A 15,842-nucleotide genomic window follows, 5' to 3' on the forward strand; every position below is an offset into this window, starting at 1 on the left:
AGCAAAGCTACAATTATTGCAGCGAGCATGGATGGGCTCCACCTTTCATGTACATAAGATATGGGTCATGATGGATGTTCACCATACATCCATACATCTTCTAACGAATTCTAGTGTGTGTTCCCCGGGCGTTACTGTGGCAATGGAGAGTGAAGGGGAAGTGTAGTACTGACTTTTTAAATATACTATTACAAACTGTAATATTAAATGACAGAGACGTATAGTGAGCTTTTACTAGCTCTCAGGAAATATCCGATTACTCGAAGCGTAAATTTCCAGAGCTAGCTAACTCCATGGCACGAATTCTATTTCTAACACCTACGTTGGCCTACGTTTAAAAGGTAGATCTCGTTGTCAGTGAGTGTTGTTTTTTTATCACGTCTATTCAGATCAGACTATTTTGAATTTTTGATATAATATTCAAAATGTACAGAAAAAATGCTGTGGCTCAGATTACATATCATTTTTTGATATGCAGAATTATCATTGATTGTTTACATCTCAGATATATTAATATCTCTAATTTCTAGCCATTTCCATATTTTCGCAAATTGGATTTTTATTGCAATGTAGTCGCTAGATAGTCTCGGTTACCCAGACGCTCACTGCTGGGGGCGCTTCTCGTTTGGGGTGGTGTTATAGGCAGAGCCCCCAGACATACTGTAAGGTACGCAGTGACGGGGCGCCCTCACACATCGGTCAACCCCTCTAGAAAGGAGGCCGATGAGAGCGGAGCGACACGACGTATCTTACAATCTACACACAATGATCCCGGCGACTCAGAAATGTACATCATATGAATTTTATTTTTCGAGTAATATTTGAAGGATATAAGATGAAGAGCCCCCAGACATACTGTAAGGTACGCAGTGACGGGGCGCCCTCACACATCGGTCAACCCCTCTAGAAAGGAGGCCGATGAGAGCGGAGCGACACGACGTATCTTACAATCTACACACAATGATCCCGGCGACTCAGAAATGTACATCATATGAATTTTATTTTTCGAGTAATATTTGAAGGATATAAGATGAAGAAAAAAACTGATATTGAAGGAAATGTCACAATCTATTGAAGGACTATTTTTTTAAAAGCTAATGAAGGAGTACTGTCGCAGTATAATTATACAGCGACTTTCAAATGACATAGCAACAGTATAAGCTCGAATGGTCGTGGTGATGGTTGACAATATATAGCTCTTATCGTCAAAGCACGCCCTCTAAGGTGATTGATGTGAACGTTTCGAAGATTAACAGGAGCTCTCTGAATAATAAGCCGTTGTGACATCAGTATCAACCGGTTTATTCTCACCACAGAAGTAATATCTGTTAAAAGTAAGAAAAGGGGGTAGGTCATATCAATGTTGCATAACTTATAATTAATCATTCATATCATACACCCTACGTAATATACATAAATGTGAAATTTAACTCGGAGTCAATTAGACGGCACATTTGATGAGAGGGTGTAATACATGTTGTTTGAATGACGTCACACATAATCTAAATGACGTCACCATGGTGATTTGAATGATGTCAGTGTGACGTATATTAATATAATTCTGCACTTACTCATTTTCATCTTCGAGATTTGTAACAATAATCTGATCCACGAAGAGATAGGGGTCCTTGAACACGTCCCACTCACCGGGATGCAGGAGGCTGGCGTCGTGTACCCATCGGAAATGAATGCTTTCCAGGGGTCCCAAATCTTTACCTGTGTCAACCACAAACATGTACGTATTTTCATGCTTCAACTTTTCTGCCTTCCTAATAACAGAACACGAAGAGATGGATAAACAAGAAACAGCACATTTATTCATCAAATGATTAGACCGTAATGTTGGTTACTCGGTTAGAAATATGTTGATATTTATTGACTTGATAGGAGACACTGTCAAATGGGAATAACCAAGTGGTCTTATTATAGTTGTGTACTAATGTACTTGACAGATATAAAATAACGGCCATAACGTGCACGTGTCACATGAGCCGATATATAGTTCAAAAACGTTTGACAGCTTACAATTGAGGTTCACATAATATCATAAGCATGACAATGAATTAAGGTTAGATGGGAAGGAAACGGTATTCACAACCCTTCTCATATAGTCTGTAAGGTAATACGCCGTGACCGGGCACCTTCACACACATCTGGGAAGGAAACGGTATTCACAACCCTTCTCATATAGTCTGTAAGGTAATACGCCGTGACCGGGCACCTTCACACACATAGATCGGTCAACACTTCAGGCCGGTGAGGGAGGAACGACACGACGTATCTTACAGTCCGACTCTTTCAACTGGACTGTTGAAATTCAGTAATAAATAAAGTATACGTATTCGTTTAAAAAAAAAGAAAAAAAAAAAGAAGATGTATACACCTGAACGTCGAGATAGGTGTCCCTTGCTCTAATCATTGAAAAATGTTACTGAACTATCAACAATTTGATAATATTTGATTACTTGTCGAGTTCTTGATATCTGAAGAGTCTAGATAGTTTTGAAAAAAATGTAAGTGTTCAATTAAATTTGACCATGCCTTTTAAGAATGGATATAATCAGAGCGGATATGATTGTTACACCGTTTGGCTGTGTTCTTCACCTCGACAGCGTCATCACTGGATGTAATAATATTTTACTTTGTTTTTATATACTTACTCAATAAGGGTCTTTTCTTCCGTCTTGTCGTTGTCACCGAAAAGTGTAATGTACAATTCTGCAGGCTGGTCTTCAGCTTTTCTATCAGATCCAAGAACCAACTGAATATGGTAATGATTTGCTGTATGTGTCGATTCAAATGAAATAAAACACTTGTTATATATATTCGCATGGTTCTTGGCGCTGGAGTTATCAAGTTTTAGGATATGAGTTCCTCTAACATACTTTACAAGTTGTCATATTTAGCTGTTGTGAAGGGTAAGGTGTTGTCAACAACAGTTGCACTGAGTGGGCCGACAGGAGAGGTTTTCACAAGCAGTGTCTATTTTCCACCTTGCAATGCTCGTGTGTCACAGTGCCTGGTGTGTACATAATGAATTGACATTCCGCCAAATATTTCATATGTTAATGAAATAAATACATTCACAGTATATCTTCCATGACTTCAAAACAAGACTAGTGTGCAGGTAAATTAATTGTTACTCCGAGTGCCCCTGCATATACACATGTGTGTATATCTCAGAGAGCATCCCCCTCCCTCCCCGAAAAGGAAGACATGACATTTTAGCGCCATAACTAATAATTAATCAAATTTCTCGCCAAAACTATGAGCATCAATTTTTATACACACCGCAAGTCTATTTTAGTCTTAATGTAATTCTTTTTCATTTATAAATTGAGATTAATGTCAATGGAGATATTCTCTTTTATACCTCCCCAAGATGGAATGTATACTCTGTTGTAGATTAAATTTGCTGCTTTATACATTCTTTATTTATTTGAACACAACAGTGTTCTTTTGCGTGAAATGATAACTTGACTGATTGATTGCGAAACAGTCTGATGAACGCGTACAGCCTTGGTAGGAAAATATTTTTAAAAAGAGTTCAGGACATACATTTACAAAACTGAATGAATAACAAACTCAACACATTTTTGAATTTAAGAAAAAAAGGTACTAAATTAAGCTTTTAAAAAAATCTCCCAAGCGACTGGTGTCGTATACCCAGCCAGTGGTCGTTCTACGTCATGACAATGCGTGTCTACGTCATTGGTTCTGCGGTTCTCAAAATAATAGTGAAAATGTAGCATTGTTTGAGCAGTGTCGACTTACTGTAGTAAGGATAGTCATCCTGAGTCTTGAGGAAATACGTGACTTGTTCAACTCCAGTTGCTGGCATATTTTCTGTTGAGTAGAAACCCATATAGCTACATCCGTCTGTGCCACAAGACATACATTTACCATCGTCAAAGGATTCTTCATCTGGGCATGGATAAGCTTGGAATAATGGTGACGGGAAATTGATTGAAACGTTGAAGAAATGCGTCGCTCTAAAGTGGTTACATGCCACGAAGTCTTTACCTCCTGAAATAGAATGGGTAGTTGAAAACTTGACGAAGGAAAATATATAAAGGTATCCTTATTAGCATCAATTCCAGTGAAATGTACTACCCAACTAGAGAGACTATGGAGTTTCAATTAGACTGACTAACTGACTGACTGACTGATTGATTGATTGGTTGATTGATTGGTTGGTTGGTTGGTTGGTTGGTTGGTTGGTTGGTTGGTTGGTTGGTTGGTTGGTTGGTTGGTTGGTTGGTTGGTTGATTGATTGATTGATTGATTGATTGATTGATTCATTTGTTTGTTTGTCTGTCTGTTTGTTTGTTTGCTTGTTTATTGATTTGTACACCCTCATCTTCAGTGGTTGCAATTTCAATATATTGAGATATTTCTTTTTTGTTTAACAAGCCCATATTTTAATATTCCCTAAAATTTAAATCACAAGAAGTGAATGAATATAATACATTATTTGTATATGAAGTCCTTACCTTCGTAGAGACCATCATCAAAGTCCACCCTATCTACTACGCCCTGGTCACATCCAGGCTGTACATGTCCTCCATTGGGGTAGAAATCTACATGACCTATTGCCTCGCGAATTCCGAAACCTACCGAAAATAAGAACAAGACATAAACACTTGGACCAACACATATAATAAAAAATTGTATGACGTAGGTTTTACAAATAAAATAATCATTACTGCTGCCACATTCTTATTACACGTGGAAATGTTGGGGGATTTTGGGTGGGTTTTTTTGGATTTATTTTTGGATTTTTTTTTTGGATTTTTAAAAAAATTTGGGGGGTGGGGTTTGATGAAATTTAGATGGTGACGTAGCTCGTCCGAAAATGTTTGTGACCAGAAAAGGGGTGTTATTATGATAGACAAATAAATCATACTCGTTCGACGATTGAAAATAAAGGATTGGGTCAATCAGATTGTAATTTACTAGAAAACTGAATTCCTTTTTGAAGTGTATAGAAATTTGAACTGATGGCGAGAAAAGAAATTCATACTTTTATTTTACAGAAACACCCTGTAATGCGTAGATCGAACTATATGATCGTGATAATCAAGCCAGCTATGAGAGGGCCTATATGATAAACGTTCTAAATAAATGATTTATGATCGATTACCCCATGTGATCAATGCTTCGGCGTCAGTATGGATAATATCAACGAATTTAGCATCTCGTGGATCTAGACGTACAATGGGATGAGTTTCTTTGAAGTATGGTTCGGCTGGATCAAGACCTGAAAGATAAAATGTACCAATAAGGAACATTGAAAGGGATATGGCATTTTAGTTCAAAGCGATGGCTTATCATTGTCTATATTTCCCATCATGCAATACCTCAAATGTATATTTGACGACATCAATGTCAACATAATGCTAAAGTAACATTAAAGAATGTCAAATTGTTTGTGAGTTGTAACATCTTTCCTATTGTTTGATTTTGTGTATTTCTGATTGTAAACCTTAGTTTCAAAACCCATGGATATATTTTACTTCATTTGACTATAATTGCAAAGTAAATTGACCTTTAACCTTTAATGAACCATACCTGTGATTCTTCCAAGTTGATTCAACCTTTCACCAGCATAGCCGGCAACATGTGCACCAAGACTGAACCCAATGAGGTGAACATCATCTAATTTCAGAGATGCCCATTCCTAGATAGACACACACACAAAAAAAAATCCGTTAATGACAAAATATGTATGTTTTGCCTATACTCGATAATCACCAAAGTCACAGTGACATGCGTCATCTTACATATGTCATGATATATTCTAGCCATAGGTTCGACTATCATACACACTAGGAGCAGGCAAGAGTACATTCGTATACGCACACGCACGCACGCACACACACACGCACGCACACACACACACACACACACACACACACACATACACATACAGACAAATGTACGTACGTACACATACATACATACATACATACATACATACATACATACATACATACATACATACATACATACATACATACATACATGTGTACGTACATACATACATACATACATACATACATACATACATACATACATACATACATACATACATACATACATACATACATACACACACACTCACACACACATACACACACACACATACATACATACATACATACATACATACATACATACATACACACACACAGACAGACAGACAGACAGACATACATACATACATACATACATACATACATACATACATACATACATACATACATACATACATACATACATACATACATACATACATACATACATACATACATACATACATACATACATACATACATACATACATACATACATACATACATACATACATACATACATACGTTTTTCTTGTAGTCCGAATGACAAAACGTTATCAATCATAACTCGGGTGATGTTTCGATTGAAATAACAATAAGTTAGTGTAAGGTGGATTAATTAAAAAAAAACTCATAATAAATTTGTAAATTACATAATACTCCGGATGGTTACCTCGTATCATTTCTTTAAGTCGAAATTCAAATACTGAAAATTAGCTGCCAGTTGTAAGCATTCCCACACCGAACTTATTATGACACATCCACCCATTATGTAGATCAGGTATGAAAAACTCGTCCAAATCATATCAAGTCTTGTATTTACATATATCTTTTTATACAAACGTACTATATTGCTCACTTTCCTGTATTTCTCGTAGGCGTACCATCGAAGAAAGCGTTGTTTGTAAATTGGCAATGATAACAAATATGCTATGGGTATACAAAGCACTACCGAAACTGGTACACAATGTCAATACATACTAACCACGAATTTACAAAATGAACTCGTCGGGGATCGGAAACACCACATTAAACATACAGAACATTTTGTCAATATCCTGATTTGGTAAATTTTCTCCTTTGCGTAGAAAAAAGTCCTTTTTTCGATTACTAAATATGATTTCCATAACGCAAAACTATGAAAACTGTTGTTGCCTAACTCTAGCCAGGGCAGCTTGATATGATCTGATAATTACATGTGTATCTCTATGTTCTGCTCCATACATGGAATGAAATTAAAAGCCCATCTATGAGTAAATATGGTTTCCAGGCTAACGTCATCATGGAACTTATTGGTACTGGGGTCATTACTTTTTGAATATTGTATGGACGGAATTGCGAAAAGTTTAATGTTATGTATTACGTGTGAATACATCATAGAGCTAATGGTGAGGGCCGGTCTGATTGACTACGCAAAGTATATACGTCATTGAAAAGTAAACCAAACGGGCGAGAGATGTCGTTGTCCCTCTTTTCACCAATTAGAACAGACTTTTTGAAAACTGTGTTATAACAATATACACACTGTAAGATTATTGGAAACACTAGTGACGATATACACACGGAAATCAACTTTCTAGTCAATCAATCAATCAATCAAAATCATTTGTAGAGCGCCAAAATCGAGGCGAAGTTCTGTTCAGGGGCGCTGTTCACGTTCACTCACCTTCATTCTTTCCATCAGCAAGGCGATTTCCGCTCCTACGACTTCTGTATTTGCAGTCGACTTTGTGTATCCAGCTAGAGCACCTTTTAACCAGTTAGTCAGAATAACCTGACAGTCTTCTGCTTTCAGGAATTCATCCTTAGTTTGGTGCATCCAAAGAGTATCCCCATACTCTAAATACCCGTGAATGATTATCTTTGTCGGCAGGGCAGGGTTGTAAAATGATGACATCACCGTTGACTGGTCATAGGCACTGAGCACGTGTCCTACTGTAGGATTTAGTCTGCTGTACATTGTAAACCCGGTGTCGATGTGTGAGGGGTCTTCAGGGAGGTAAGAGAGGGGACGGTGTGGAGGGTCGTAGAATGGGGGGTCGTTAGTGAAGCACCCAAGTTCTTCATAACACACCGAGGCACCTAAAAATAATTGATAACAGGTAAACATTTTTCATAGTATCATAACAATATATCAAAAAGAAAAAATTAACCTTCGAATCTGACTTGTTGCAATTTTGAATATCATTGAGCTAAACCAAAAGTTGTTTATCGTTGCAGTAAGTTTAATATTTCTTCTTTCACATACATAACATACATACATACATACATACATACATACATACATACACACACACACACACACACACACACACATACATACATACATACATACATACATACATACATACATACATACATACATACTTACATAGTTACATGCATATAAAAAATTAACGCATCAATGACAAATTACAATGATGATAGTTTTAAAATTACCTCTAACTTGGCAACTTGCCAAAAAGGCGACGAAAATAAAGAGTGAAGTCTTCATTATCAAATCCAATGCCTTCTGATTCTTCCAAAAATAATGGCTTTCCTAAATTTTACGACACATATATATTCAAGTTTCCACTGATTACGTAATGGACCCAATAATGATAAGATATGTTTATTTACAAACAAACTAATCAAAACATTCATTAAAAAATACTTATGTGGACGTACCAGACACACAAGGATCCGAGTCTATGGGAGCTCACAATCTGGTGGATATGATAGGCCGTTGTGTATTGTTTCATATCTAAAATCTAATAACAAAATTTTAAAATTCTTGCGACTTAATAGTGTTATTTAAAAAGATAAGATTCAACCGAGACGTCTTCTTGAGCGTGACCTTTCCGCATATAAAAGATTTGAATAATCGGATACTACTGCACCGGACACAGGTGTTTTACATTGTTAGTGAGGTGATAGCTGCTCCAGGCATGTCACTGTCAGACCTGGTGCATGGTGTATAATTGCCAAGTCAGCAGAAAGAAGCAACGACGTCATACACATAATATAAAAAACAGTAACAAATTAAAATATGTTTAATGGGTTGACGCGATCTCAATTATAACTGGCAAAAGTTACGGGTTCTGTGCTTGTGATATCAATCGCACAGGGACACGTAGTCTGTTTTGTGTATATGCTAGGGATTTCCTAGTATCGTTTACCCAGACTCCTCTGATATCTGGCGCCGGCGGAAGTTAGAGGAGTCTGGGTGACCTAGACTAGTGACTACATATGTTTCTCGTTACAAACACATACATGTTTCTCTTTACCGGTCAATATACTTTAATAGAGATCAAGCAGACTTCAGGGAGAGGGGGGGGGGGCGAGGCGAGGCGAGACTCTCCACTACTTACTCATGTGTCCAAGAATTTTCGCATCTTCTGCGTACATTATCAAAATAGCAGAGGTTGACATGAACGTTTAGAAACACCTTGAAATAAATGTGGTTCGTAAAAATGTGTCCTGAATACGTCTAACACCATCCTCAGGGGAGTCAACTGCACACGTTCTGATATACAGCCATGAATAATTGTGTCAACTCATCAAGTTTTGATGTAACTTAAGCTTATCTGTCTATAGCTAGTACCGACCATTTGCCCTCCTGAATATTATTATATTCGAGAAGAATTGTTCTCAGACTATTTTTTTTCCACTATCTCTCAAGTAAGGCAACCGAGGGGGCTCATGATATCACATATTAATTTTGATTTTCTCAAGTACAAACAAATCAAATTCCTTAGAATATAGATTTAAGATATTTTGTTTTTGAAAATATTTCCGTGACTTTTTTTTTTTTTTATAGAAATCATGTTATGTTTGACTTGCGACATTCTTAGGCCATTATTTACAACATGTGTTGTACTTCCATAAACAGATGACAGCATTCCTTAAGGTTAATATAAACGTATATTTCAAGGACATATATATTCTTTATGTTGCTGACACACGTGCTTTGTATAATGTATAGGCATTCATTGGTAAGTTTTACGACATTTTACCATAAATAAACGGTCTACTGTTTTCTGTAATGGAGATTCCAGGAACACCTGAAATTGTACGGCGTTTACCTCGTAACCGGAACCTAACTGGACTCCCGTGTAACCTTGCGTTGTCCACTGTTCGTATTAAATGTCTTATTATTCAGATTTCTATGATAGAGCAAGATGGTGTAATAGTCTATGGTGGCGGTGATTTACAGCAATTGTTTGAAAATAAGTCTGAAAAATGTACATATAATTTCATAATATTGAAATACAATGCAATTATTTTACGGGTAAGGAACTTGCAGAGTCATAGAGCGTTCTACAATATATATCTACAAATGAATATAACATACAGGTACCTGTTTATATATATTTTATTCATTCTGTATATTTTTAGCTGAGAACGCAAGCTTCGCTCTACTTTCTAGGCACAACAAACAGTCCAACGCACTGAAGATTAGAATCTAAACTGAAGCAATGACTTAGTTCATAGGATTCTCACCATCGAAAGGATAATACTGTTTTTTAGTGATATGGTCTGATATGCTATGGGAAACATGCACCTTGTGTGATAATCAAGTTGTAGCTCACAAAGACTCCCTTGGGAACTGACTCCTAGATCTTGCTCCCTAACTACCTATAGAATTTCAAGTGAGGTGAGATATTCATATTCAGCATTTTACACTCAAAGCTGTCGCAAAGAGCTGATTGCACTGACGCTACTCATTTTCACACACATACACACACACACACACACACACACACACACACACACACACACACACACATATATATATATATATATATATACATACACACGCACACGTGGGTAAATGAATGAATAAATGAATGAATGAATGAATGAATGGATGGATGAATGAATGAATGAATGAATGAATGAATGAATGAATGAATGAATGAATGAATGAATGAATGAATGAATGAAAGAATGAATGAATGAATGAAGATTGTTATATGAATTTATTTCATCAGATGAAAGTAAACCTAAAAATGATATAAATTGCGTTTTCAATTCTGATACGAAATATCCGCTGTGAAGTGAAATGTACAAGTAATCAAATATAGTCTGTGTATGCGTATCTCACGCATGCAGTGAAACGCTACAGGAGGTCGCATGGTATTGAATGAATTTCATCGATCAGCAACAAGAACGCCTACAAAATGGAAGTCATCATCACTAGATGTTAATACTATTTTACACAAGAAGCGTACAGCTCAAATTATAAGTAAGCTGTTCACAAGCTTTGATGATTTTTGAAAGGAACGGAATTGCTATTGCAAGTCGGTTAAATCTAGTGCCGAAGTATTCTTATATTGAAAGACAGACACTTGAATGGTTACCATGGATCCAATTCTGTGAGGTTGTTACGAACCTAATAAGTAATTTCACAATTACCTGAATCGAGGAAAATTGACAAGCTGCGGCACAATAAACTAAAGATATCAACTCGAAGTATGTTACAATGACCTTCTGTGATCACACTGAAAAGATAACACCGTCAACCGTTTTATTTTTCGAGGGACATGACAGTTTCTGTTTCTAAAGTGGAAATAATCTAATCGGAAGAGGATAACATAATTGACAAGGCATCTACGAAGTTCTTTTGGAAATAAATACATTCAAAAGATGTGTGAGGATTGATAGATTATCTCATTGATATCGGGGCGTAGTCATAGAAACCAGAATTCTGTTTGCATGTGGTTGATAATGCTTCATATCCTACGATGTGCAAGTGAGATTGAGAGTCGTGTAAGAACAAAACAAGGTTGTGGAAATGTAAAGTGAGATACTGCCATACTATCAAGACTAGACTGATACCTCAACTAGTGAGTAAATTAAATGAACACACGTACGTTTGGGCACAATTTTATCTTAAATCTGCATCTGTACCTAAAACTCAGTTAGTATTATATTTATGGTGACTTTTTTTTGTAATGGAAAGAAAATTGGATATCCATACATGACTTGTATAGAATTGTGCATTATTACTACAATCCTGAGAACCCTAGCGGCAGTTTAAGGAAAGGAGCGCGCGAAATGTCGTTTTTATCACAAACCCATTGTACTTAAGTAAGGAGGTAGGCGAATAGTTCACGAGAGAAAACACTGCGTGGTTTTCACCGATTTTGGGTTGTTTATTCCGCAGACTGAAACAAAGACTGTTAGATGCAGCTGCGGATTGTGCACATGGTGTATACAACTCAACCATGACCTCTCTCGATTTGCATTGTTCCCTTTGTCAAATCTGCATTGCGTGACTAATGTATTGCCAAACTCTAAAGCATGGAAAATGTGCCTCTTTCTCAAAAATATTCTCAATAGATGTGACATCAACCCCTCCCTGTGTGCCAATAACCTCTTCCGTCACAGCTGCTGTTATGTAGGCATCTATATGTTATCTGCTTTGTCTGTAGATACTAGGCTGTCATATTTATATAGTACATGTACTTTCACTTTCACTCTTCATTGTACAATTGTTCATCGAGAATATAATATAATGAAATTATATATGAAATATATTACATATCAAAATAAAGTGTGAATTTAAAAAGAATTGTAACACCTTTTTTTTCAAGTTACACATGATTGAAAATATTGATAATATCAAAGCATGTTCTCATTTTCAAAAATATATACCATATATATACAGGCGACAATATTTATACTAACACCAGCTCGAAGTGACTTTTTTATTTATGTATGTCGATAGTAGTTGTTTACACTTGCAGCCTGGTGACGTCATTGATAGCTAACGTGTTTAATATTCAAGGATCCCTCGACTCCAAGCACCTAATATGCATAATAACTGATAATGTGTTAATTTTTGGTGTTACCAAGGCAACAATATGAGTAAAAATGTCCTGATATCAGCAATCGTGAACCTAACAGTGTACAACGATGTGTTCAAAAGATGTACGATTCGAACTAAATCGTATGTCCAAAATGTCATATTTCGGAAAACTGGCAAATCGACAATTTCGATAACGGGGTTAAAGGTCGACTAATCTACATACATGAATGTGTTACTCATTTTGTTTTGGGGTGAGATGAATAGAATCTGTAGGATGAAAAACTGAATTCTTTTTATCAGACCTCAGGACCCCCCCCCCCCTCAGACCCCCTTCTAACTAAATTATCCAAAATCGAGAACTGTTTCAGACAGCACAATCAATTCCCAAACAGTGTATTGTAGTATGTAGTGCTATGAATTTTGCAAAGCCAGTGTGTAGTGAGGAAAATTAGCTTTTTATGCATTTATATATTATAGCGAAAAATCTTCCATTTCACAATTTGACGTCATTTTTTTAAAGAAATATTTGTATTTGGGAGTACAAAACATATTCCATTAAAAGTAAAACCGTTTTTGTAGGACGAGAACTAAAATGGTTCAAGTCCCCACACCAAACTAAAAGAATTTTAGCTTTTTTACCTACAACTATTGATCTCGCCCCCTACGCCAACGGGTCAAAAGAATTAAGCATTAGTCAGTGTAACCGTTTGTAACAGCTACCATCTGTCAATAATTAGCTTTCTTAATATCTCGTGATGATGAATCATACAAATTTTGTTTTCAAAATGACGTCATTCATTTAGTTTTCGTTTCAGAGAAGTATAAAGAACGTCAAAATGTATACAAACCAACATACACAAAGTCATGTATAATTCAGGCGACTAGAAAGTATATGTTATTCTACATATTCACGAGTTACCCGTTCCTGACACTTATTACAGTATAGATCAATATCTTCGCTTAATATATACTAAAAGCTACGGATACGAAGTTAGGTCACAACACTGGAGGTACGGGTTGTGGTGGTGGTGGCAGCGGCGGTAATTGTAGTGGTGGTTCATAACGCTCGTATAGTGATACAACGGCATCATTTTCACACAGCACCAATATTCGTTGTTCAACAACATCGACAATGGCTTTATTTCACGCCTGCCGCACTGAATTTGTCATTTGAAGTTTTCTATTGATTGTACTACATTGAATGGAGAAATGCACATTATTAGCTGTACACGTGACCTGAAACAAAGGAAAACGCATACACGCCTACATATATAGTTAGCTTAACAGGGCGGGTGACAATTACAACTTGCACCAATGACTACAAATAAGTGTAAATATTAAACGTAAGTCAAATTAACAACTATACGATGTTGAACATGGAACTTGCAATCCAGACTGAGTATGCTCAGACACAAAGGGTTATGGGATTATCTGTGGTTATCGTAATATCTAATCTGGCGCTACCAATAAAATAAACCACCCATAATGGTCAGGGTAACTATGAATCGATTATTTGTGGTTACAAACAATGTAACAATATTGTTTATATTACTATTTGATTAGTATTTATTATCTCATTTCCCAGGATGCAACATTCAGGCGGGTTTCCCTATTGGTATATCCTTTTTACACCTTCCAACGTGTTTTATTTTCTATATACATTATTTAGATTCAATATCATTGCGCTTGAAAGTAGTTTACATTTTTTTTAAATTTTTTATGAATCCATAATTATATATGATTATTTATCTGTCTTCATCATGTTTTCGTCAAAACTATTTTATCATTACGTAGATGATTTATGATATCACTAAATCTACCGTCACGTGGTGTTTTGTTATCATCAATCCTATCTATCCACGCTATAGCGTTTGCATCAGTTTCCATGACAACTATTCATTGTAAACATAGTCATTACTATCTGACTCTATGAAAGGGTATGTTCGTATAAATCAAGATGAATTCACCACTTTCACAATTCAGTGATTTCTTGTGCAATTTACATTGTATGCCTGGTAGCTACATCTACGCTATTTACAATACAAAACATATCGTACCTGGTACTAGGTATAGTACAATTCGATAAAATGAAGTTTAATGTACTTTGAGAAATATCGACTATTCAATGTCAAACTTATTCATCTACTAATGCTATGTACAACCAACATGTTATTGAATTTGAATTATTCGATAGGAAAACAAATAAAGTAAAATCGATTAGATTTCTGTTGCAAACATGGCTGGTTTCCATGGTAACATTTGCACTGAGTTAGTGCACACACACAAACGCACGCACACATGCACGCGCGCGCATCCATCCACCCACTCACCTACATACATACATACATACATACATACATACATACATACATACATACATACATACATACATACATACATACATACATACATACATACATACATACATGATGGGTATATTTGTGTGACTGTTAGGGGATGCCGTTACTATGTTTTGCCATGTACCATACACTGCAGATATACTTAGTAGCATGTATTCAAACATTTTTACAAAGAACATGTTGTTATTTAAAACATTTCAAGGAATACAAAGTTTGCAAAAAACAGTCTTGAAAATCGATGCCTTCCTCAACTACCAGTCCAAGGCCAGAAATCCTCAAACTGGTTAAGCCGCGCCCTACAATACATTAATAACTAATCTTGTGACTAACGAACTGACGAATAAACGAACGAACTAAATGAAAAATTAGTAAACATAAGAGAACATTTTCACTCGGAAAATATCACTGATCAGACTTCCCATCCCAATTTGTAATGTACTGGTCCCGGAATAGAATAACCAAATCCTTGTCTCAATTCAAATCTGAAAAAAAAGTGGAGGGGCGGGGAAATGCGAAGAGACGATCGTACTATACAATGACTCATTGATGCAGAGCACGTTTACACTACACGCCATTCCAGATGTTGCCGCTGGACACTGTACAAAACCAAAAACCTGTATTTTCCCTTGTGATCAAAATTTCTATTCATCGCACTCACTTGAGATAGCGTGAACAGCTTGCTGATGACCCCTTGACCCACGATGGTAGTTGTCAGGAAATTATTGTATTTCTAATATACCGGTACATTGCTGTAGGCTTTAATTAGGTAGCTCTTGCTTAACAGAGTATATGCTGAAAATTAGTTGTCTTAAGATGTTCCTCTATGTCGAAGAT

The 15,842-nt window shown here is 36.3% G+C and overlaps 1 protein-coding gene across 1 annotated transcript; it reads right to left on the reverse strand.

Moving 5' to 3' along the window:
- Positions 1–1,249: 1,249 nt before the first annotated feature.
- Positions 1,250–9,242, reverse strand: LOC144436919 (inactive pancreatic lipase-related protein 1-like). Its single transcript, XM_078125785.1, has 9 exons — positions 9,206–9,242; positions 7,522–7,937; positions 5,572–5,680; positions 5,144–5,260; positions 4,494–4,613; positions 3,775–4,026; positions 2,661–2,781; positions 1,572–1,769; positions 1,250–1,325 (listed from the first exon to the last, which is right to left on the reverse strand). The coding sequence occupies exons 1-9, from the start codon at positions 9,240–9,242 to the stop codon at positions 1,250–1,252; spliced, it is 1,446 nt and encodes a 481-aa protein (XP_077981911.1).
- Between the last annotated feature and the right edge of the window lie 6,600 nt (positions 9,243–15,842).

This window comes from Glandiceps talaboti, chromosome 6, assembly GCF_964340395.1.
Source record: "Glandiceps talaboti chromosome 6, keGlaTala1.1, whole genome shotgun sequence".
Taxonomy (NCBI): domain Eukaryota; kingdom Metazoa; phylum Hemichordata; class Enteropneusta; family Spengelidae; genus Glandiceps; species Glandiceps talaboti.

Excerpts from the sequence above, each read along its gene's own strand:
- LOC144436919 (XM_078125785.1), bottom strand. The coding sequence starts at position 9,242 with ATGTACGCAGAAGATGCGAAAATTCTTGGACACATGA. Across the intron at positions 5,681-7,521 it reads TGCTGATGGAAAGAATGAAG|GAATGGGCATCTCTGAAATT; the intron begins GTGAGTGAACGT and ends GTGTCTATCTAG. Across the intron at positions 2,782-3,774 it reads GGATGACTATCCTTACTACA|CAAATCATTACCATATTCAG; the intron begins GTAAGTCGACAC and ends CGACACATACAG.